The 8570-nt window shown below is 27.2% G+C and overlaps 1 protein-coding gene across 1 annotated transcript; it reads left to right on the top strand.

Annotated features, from left to right (window-relative positions):
- Positions 1 to 1480: 1480 nt before the first annotated feature.
- LOC137837078 (protein trichome birefringence-like 19) lies at positions 1481 to 4418 on the top strand. Its single transcript, XM_068645934.1, has 2 exons — positions 1481 to 2657; positions 3539 to 4418. The coding sequence occupies exons 1-2, from the start codon at positions 2193 to 2195 to the stop codon at positions 4325 to 4327; spliced, it is 1254 nt and encodes a 417-aa protein (XP_068502035.1). The 5' UTR covers positions 1481 to 2192; the 3' UTR covers positions 4328 to 4418.
- The last annotated feature ends 4152 nt before the right edge of the window (positions 4419 to 8570 follow it).

The following is an 8570-nucleotide window of genomic DNA, read 5'->3' as shown; positions in this document are numbered from 1 at the left end:
GCCACAATATTTTGAGGTAAAAACGCATTTAAAAAACAATAATTTTTTTTTTACATCTTGCACTAGGGAAACTTTATATATATATATATATATATATATATTTTATTTATTTTTTTATGATTTTTTTTTTTTTTTGCAAGAGGGGCATGTTATTAAAATGCAAGTTTGAAGTGATTTGGATATATTACGTCGTTCAATGTAATCCATACAAAGTTAGGTGGTGTAGCATTAGTTATCTGTTATATAATATGTAATACAAGGTAAGGCCAAAAGCATTTTGTTTTTGCTAGTGTTGTGACATAATAATTTCATGTGCTTTACAATTTTATATTCACACTGATCAAAATTGGACAAACGATTCTCCTTTGAAAAACAACTGTACAAATTAAAATACATTGTGTAACTTAGCCCAATTTGAAAGCGACTGGTTTATCTATCAGTGCCAACAAGAAAAAGAATACATTAATATGTTTTTTTTCCTCAAAGCTATGCACATTTGAGAATTTCAATCCGAATAGAATATTTTTATCAAAGCTAAGGCATAAGAAGGTGACTTATCAATGACACATTTGGTAGATCTTGGAAATATATATATATATAGTTGAAAACTCCACTAAAACTTAAAAAGTTGGGCGCGTGAGATTCAACACAATTAGCTATTGTTTTTAGTGTGTACATTGAAAATTGTCTCCTATGTTGAAAATCGAATAAACAAATAATAATATTAAAGATTTCCTATAAATTTTAATGACTAAATTATCTTTTTCATCATTTTGACCGATCGTCTCTTTTATAATATGAAATTTTTTCAATAGAAATATATAAATACAGTATTTCACGAGCGTATGAAACACATAAAATTGAGATATTATTAGAAAAAATTAAAGAAGGGTCTTATCTAATTGCTTCTTATTTCTACCACTAGACAACTGATTGAAATTTATAAAAAAAATCTTAAGTCTTGAATTTGTCAAGAGTATTTGTTCCAAGTTCGATCTCATCAATATTTAAGAATGAAACTAATATCAATTTTATCTTTTCTAATTCTTAGTTCTTTATATATGTAAATGTGTCTAACATTTATTTTGTCTTTTCTTATTTTAATTTTTATTGACTCTTTACATTCTCTTTTAAATTAAACCTAGAATGAATGCAATATTTGTATATATTTAGACCCTATTTATTATTTTAATATAAAAAATAAAAACAATATTCCTTCTTATATTTTTTTATCTTTCTTTCTCTCTTGCTTTCTATTGTTTTAATAAAGTTATATCACTAAATAGAAAATAATTCATATATGTTCTATTATAAAGTGATTTTATACTATCGTTTGATCGAATATGATTACATATACTAAGTTTGTTGATTTTTTTAAAATAAATATTATAAAAAGTATATCAATAATAATAATTTATGATTGATTAACAACAAAACTTTTATTATATATATAGAAGCAATTAAGCAAAGGCTTTGATTCGAAATAATGAGGTTAAAGAATGAGATAAGGTTTATATGATTAAATTCATTCTGCTTTATCAGAAGTTCACATGCATGAAACATATATCCCAAGATATATCTTCTGTCTGCAGATTGAACAGCACAAATAAAACGATGTGACAGCTTTTCTTGAAGAGGGATTCCTCACATGAAGTACCTTATCACAAGAACAAAACTCCTCATCATAATGGGCCACCAAAGCAGCATTCTCTTTTCTCCTTTAGTTTTACATCATCTTTAATTTATCAGTTCTTAGCTGTCAAAAAATGTTAGGATGGTCCATTGATTTTGTACGTACATGAAGTATGATGAAGCAAACACATGGACCAGTACGTACATCAAAGTGTGATGAAGAAAGCTCATGAACCATTTGTTTTTAGAGATGATTTTATCTATATTTGCTAAAGGTTAGAGGTTAATATATTACTTTTTAAATACAAAAAAGTTCAAATTCACAATCTACCTTTGATCTCAATGAATCAAAAATATAATGTTATTTCAATAATGGTAAAATATTAGATACAGTTTATGTTTAATGATGAGGCTAAAAAGTAGAGAATCTCAAGCAAAAAATGAGTTAAGAAGCCAAAACAAATCAGAGAGAGTTTATGTTTTACACACAATATATTTGCAAAAGCTGATTCCCCTACATTAGCTTCCTTTATCTCTTACTCTTCTTTTTCTCTTTTTCCATGAAGTTCCTGCATATTGAGAACACTAACCCCAAACAAACAGTGTCAAAAATATGTATACTAACATGCATAATCTTACTTATATTTACTGTCACCACAGCACTGTTGAAGATCAACAGATATAAGCTTCCATCCACTGCATTTGGTGATTTGAAGGAGCCAGAAAGCTTGCCCTCAGCATCTGTGAAGAAGTGTGACATTTTCAGTGGGGAATGGGTGCCAAATCCTGAGGCACCATACTATACAAACACTACCTGTTGGGCTATTCATGAGCACCAAAACTGCATGAAACATGGGAGACCTGATTCTGAGTTCATGAAGTGGAGGTGGAAGCCAAATGAGTGTGAACTCCCCATGTTCAACCCCTTTCAGTTCCTAGAAATTATGAGGGGAAAATCTATGGCTTTTGTTGGAGATTCCATAGCCAGAAATCACATGCAGTCAATGATTTGCCTTCTATCAAGGGTTAGTGTCTCTCCTACTTTTTCAAAATTTCAGATTCTAAAACTCTGGATCCACTTATGGTATTTGATTATATAGCAAGCCCTGCATCTGAATTTACATCTATGTCTCTAAACTTCTTGAAACATGTGTTCATTCTTGTGTATACTTCAGTAAGATATAGTGTAGCAGATAAGATCATCAAAAGCTGAAAGATGACTCAGAAAATATAATTTCACTGCAACTTGTTAGATTAGCTTATACATATATTTAACTCCTCTAAAATTGAAATGGTCACTAATTGTTGGAATACTTTATGTTTTGGCAATATTTATAAAAAAAATTATTTTTTAATTAATTTAAAACTCTTTTAATTTTTATTTAAAAAATCATTTTTAATCACATTGCGAAATACGATTTTTTTAAAATAATAAGAATGTGATTAAAAATGATTTTTTGTATAACTTGCATATGAACTAATTTTAACTTATATAAAAGAAGTTCATCTTTTCTTTTATTATTTTTCTCTTCCATAAGTTCTTATAGATTTTGTTTTCCAAACATATTATGAGTAATCCTCTTATCTCTTTCATCCTTTTCGCGAAAATAAAAATCCCTCTCAAGCATTGAACAAACAAGCTTTAGTTCCTTCAAATCACAGCATTGATTTTTTTTTTAATGTATTTTGACTATCACAAGAGTTTTTAAATCCATTCAAAAATTGAAAAAAAAAATCCTTTCTTTTATCAGCTGAAATAAAAAGTACCACTTGTATTTGTTTGAGCTAAAAAATTCAACAAACATTCTAATCTTCTCACAAACTTGTGTTTGTGTTTGCAAATGTTTTTCCTTGTTGTCTTTACTAAATTTCAAGTCATTGTCTTTCTATCTTTCTATCTTTGTAGGTGGAGAGGCCCATTGATGTTTCCCACATGAATGACTTTTCCTTCAAGAGATGGAAGTACTCAAGTTACAACTTCACTATGGCTAATTATTGGACACCCCATCTAGTTAGGGCTAAAAAGATGGATTCAAATAGTGCCCTCTTCAATGTTTACATTGATGAGCTTGATGAAACATGGACAACTCAAATTAAAGACTTTGACCATGTTATCATCAATGGAGGACAATGGTTTTTGGGACCCATTGTGTTCTATGAGAAACAAAAAGTTGTTGGATGCCAATATTGTGACCTAGCAAATATGACTCACTCAAACTTGTACTATGGCTATAGAAAGGTTTTTAGAACCACATTTAGATCCATCCTTAGTTTAGAAAACTTTAAGGGTACTACATTCCTTAGAACATTTTCACCATCTCATTTTGAAAATGGGTTGTGGAATAAGGGTGGAAAGTGTGTGAGAACTAAGCCATTTAGGAGTAATGAAACAAAGTTAGAGGGCTATGATTTAGAGTTACATAAGATTCGATTAGAGGAATTCAAAGTTGCCATGAAAGAAGGAAGAAAGAAAGGGTTGAAGTTGATGTTACTTGACACCACACAAGCAATGTTATTGAGACCAGATGGTCACCCTAATAAATATGGGTATTGGCCTAATGAGAATATGACACTATATAATGATTGTGTTCATTGGTGCTTACCAGGTCCTATTGACACATGGAGTGATTTTCTACTACAAATGTTGAAAATGGAAAATGTAAGATCTATAAGTACAAATATGCTTCATAGATAAATTTATAATTAGATTTATAAATATGTCATTATTGTAACATTTCATTTTTTTCTTAATTATGTGAAAAATAAAAATCATACTTTGGATATTATTGTTTATCTTCAACAAGATTGAAAACTATTTAAGATCATATTCACCTTTAAAATTTGATTTTTTTTGTGGAATGTGTATTTTTACATAAACGTTTTCTAATTTTGACAAGTTGGAGAGGAATTTTTTTTAAGGATATGTTATAGTAATTTAATCGGTTGGTAGATAAAATTATGTGTTACCTGATTTTATATACGAATTATGATAAATAACTTGTTGAAAAATTAAAACTAATATTAATAATAATAATAATAGTAATAATAATGGTTATAATTTCTCCAAAATCTTAATTTTTAACACAACATAATCTAGTTTTATTTTATGAAAAAAGCTATTTTTTTATTTTTAAAAACATTTATACAAAAAAAAAATCTGAAGACATGCATAATATCTTCTAGGTAGTTTAACACTTGGTCACCTTTTCTTTTATCTTATGAAAAAAGTCATTTTTCATTTAAAAAAAGGTTTTCATTTATTAAATGAATTTTCAAAATAGATAAAAAAAAAACACTCTCTCTTAACATATACTTCATTAATTAGTTTCTAAATGTTATTTGTGATAGATCTAGGAATGCATGGCCCAACCTATATAGGCTTGAATTTAGACTATTGTATTCTGCACCCCATGTTTGAAGCTGCACCCACATCGACAGTTTGAAGTTGCATCCACATAAAATTTAAAATTTTCATTTTATTTTTCTAAATTTTTTATTTTAGATTATACATTCCACACTACAAATTTTACTAATTTATTAACAATTTTACTTTAGAAAAACAAATTCATGTCGTATATTATGGAATGTATTTTTAGATAAATAGATATTTTAGAATGCATAATTAGAAATGTATTAATATATTTAGGAATGTACAATCAAAAATGTGTTTTCAAATCTGAAAATGCATTCTAAAATCTATTAACATTGTACATTGCAAAATACAATTCAGAAAAAAATATATATATTTAAGAATATATAGTTCAGAATATAAAACATGTATTTTGAAAAATACATATTTTATATTTCCTATTTTCTGAAATAAAAAAAAATAACTTTTAACATTATAGAATGTAAAAAGAAAATGTCACTAAATTGTGTGTGTCATCGTACATTTCAAAACTGAACTGATAATTTATTTTCAGAAGGATAAAATTGAAATTTCAAATTTTATAGAGGTGCAGCCTTGAAATATTGGGTTGCAGAATGCAACTACCTTGCATTTATATGGGTCAGTTCGAATTACTGTTAGGCCCGCACAATTTATAGCTTAAAGAAGTTGGTCTTCAAATAGCAATTCATATGGTACTTGTTTATATGAATTTCTCTATAAATATTTTTAGGAGAAAATGATATATTTATTTTAATTTACAAAAGGTTCAATTAATTTTTTATTTTATTTTTTCTCTTCTAAACATATTTACAAAGAAACTCGTTCAAACATTTATACTCAAATCACATTGATGAATTGTTTACTTTTATCCAAAATTCATTTTGAGTTGAAGTAACTTTAAATAGTTTGTTTATTGAATTAAAAAAAAATACTGTGTTTTCTGCAAATTTTCTTTCAAGATAAATATTTTCAAAGATACATGAATTCACTTTTAAAATCAATTTTCATCAGAATTAATTTAATTTAAAATTAGTTTTGCATAAGTACACCCAAAAATGCACATTAAATATTGTGTTATTTTCCCTGGTAAAATGGACCACAACTAAAAATATAATATTATTCATCGTCAACCTAATTTCGTATAAATTGATTATTTTTAGTTGAGTCTTATTTTGCAACATGATTTCTTCGATTAGGGTTTATTTGGACAAATCATTTTAGAAGACTTTTACAAGAAAAAAAAATAAGTTAAACTTATTTATGCATAAATTAAAAATTTAGAGAAACTATGTAAGAGTACTTTCATAAATTAACTTATATATTAAGTAACTTTAAGTTACAAAGAAATTCATTTGTTTTTTTTCTTCTTAAAAGATTACTTATGAAAAAATGTATCCAAACATACTTGTAAAAAAAACATGTGCCATCACATAAAAAATAGTAAATTTGTTAAATAAATTTATCTAAAGATATTTTTATTATAATTAGAAGTTTATTTAAATAATTTTCTCTAAAATCTTTCAAGAAAAATAAAAATAAAATTAATTTTCCATATTAGTTAAACTAACTTTACAATCAAAAGTAAAAAAGATTAGTTTTAAATTACACGATTCGAAATATACTTGTCTAATTCAAATTGTATATTAAATTATACCATTCAATCTTATTCTTCAAATTTCACATTTTAAAATTACTTTTTTTTATTTCAATTGTACAATTAAAAAATATATGTTAAATTAAAAAATTAGAATCGTTATTTTTTCTTTTAGATTAGATAGTCTAAAATTAACCTTTTATTCATTTTGGTAATGAATCCAAAGTTTATTTTCTTTAGCCAATAAAGTAGTGTACAAAATGAAGCATTTGGGAAAAAACATGCAACATGGTCTAATGCATGTTGAAGTATGAATGTTTAAATGGTGGAAAGTTGGAGTATGCATATTCACAATAGTGCCATAGTCAATGCTCCATTATAAACAAGCACAAAAATGGTAAGAGATATAAAGCACAAAAAGTAAAATGGGTATTTCAAAATTATTGAGAGTATAGAAAGAAAATATGGAGTTAGAAAAAGTAATTGTCTCTCATTCAGAATTATTGGATGTTTCTTAGATGGGGTTGTTAATTATTAGTAACTTATTTTTTAATCTTTTTTAAACTGAGATAGAAAAATTAAGTATATAACTAATCTTTAATTTTCAAAATGACAAATAAAAAGGGACAAAGTAAAATACTCAAATATTAATGAACTGGTCAGAACCGGATGAGTCCCAAATACTTTGATACCTGGTTTTGACCGACCGACATATTTAAAATGCATTAAAGTTAACAACATGATTAATAAGGTTAAGTCGTACAAAGAGTTGGGTAATACACTTTTAATCACAATTCATAAGCTAATCTCGACCCAACATTAACAAAGTCCATCACAAACATATAAATATGTACAACTTTCAAGGAAAATGTACGTTATTATTACGCATTTATTGCACTGAATATCAAACACTTACTTGAATGTTTGATTGATAGCGAACGAAGGAAGAGGAGTTTGACTGAAAGTAGTGAATGAGAGTTAAGGGTGGAAGAGTAGCCCGACCGAATCTAAGGAGTGGAAGAAGGAGCGAAAGGAGGTTATGTCGACCAAGCAAAATAGAGAAGTTAATTGTTCAACCAATACGAGGTCTCTCAATTTTTTTTTGTACGAGAACAATTAACATAAAAAATATATATATAAACGAATAAAAAGTTCAAAATAAAAAATATATATAAAAAAAGTAACATTATTTGTATGTATGATGGAGATATTATGACTAAAAATAAAAACATTTTATAATAATAATAATAATAATAATTATCGTTGGACGAATTTGGTTTCAGGGTTGATTGTTGGGCGAGTCAGACATTCACTAGGCGAATTTGGTCCCAAGACTTGGTCGTGGAGCGAAGCTGAGACTTGTTGGTTGAGAATGCGTCTTATGCACCTATGATTTGTGATTTTGAAATGTTCTAATATGTTTTTAAAGTTAATTTTTTTGTATAATTATATGATATATCAATGTGTTGTATGAATTATGAACCATGTGAAAGTGTGACTTAGACAGGATATTTTCAGGAAAGGAAATATCGTGATGAGTTTGTTTAGGATATGCATTGAATTAGAGATTCATCTAGAAGGATATATTGACTCTACTAGTACATTGGAATCGTTAAGTGAAAATTATGAGGTGGTGAAAGTTAATGAAGGTTCATATGGTTGATTTTGCAAATTGAAAGACAATTGGTCTATCAGGTTATATGAGTTTATCTTTTTATATGAGAGCACTTAGTTCATATATTCATGTAGCTATGTGAGAGATAACATAGTGAATGTAGTATGATAGGTGCATATCTCTTAGTCAAATTCATCCCACATGTCCTCTAAAAATAGAGTTAAATGTTTAATGTATGTGTGAGTGAATTTCTTGCCTGAGTAGTATTAAATATGAGATAATTGTATACACTTGATTGTTGATTGTTTAGTTCATTATAATGGATGAAGTGTGAAAAT

The sequence above is a fragment of the Phaseolus vulgaris genome, chromosome 4, assembly GCF_000499845.2.
Source record: "Phaseolus vulgaris cultivar G19833 chromosome 4, P. vulgaris v2.0, whole genome shotgun sequence".
NCBI lineage: Eukaryota > Viridiplantae > Streptophyta > Magnoliopsida > Fabales > Fabaceae > Phaseolus > Phaseolus vulgaris.
Note: the sequence above shows the minus strand (reverse complement) of the source record. Positions and strands in the feature narration are given on the sequence as shown.

Excerpts from the sequence above, each read along its gene's own strand:
- LOC137837078 (XM_068645934.1), top strand. The coding sequence starts at position 2,193 with ATGAAGTTCCTGCATATTGAGAACACTAACCCCAAACAAACAGTGTCA. Across the intron at positions 2,658-3,538 it reads TGATTTGCCTTCTATCAAGG|GTGGAGAGGCCCATTGATGT; the intron begins GTTAGTGTCTCT and ends CTATCTTTGTAG.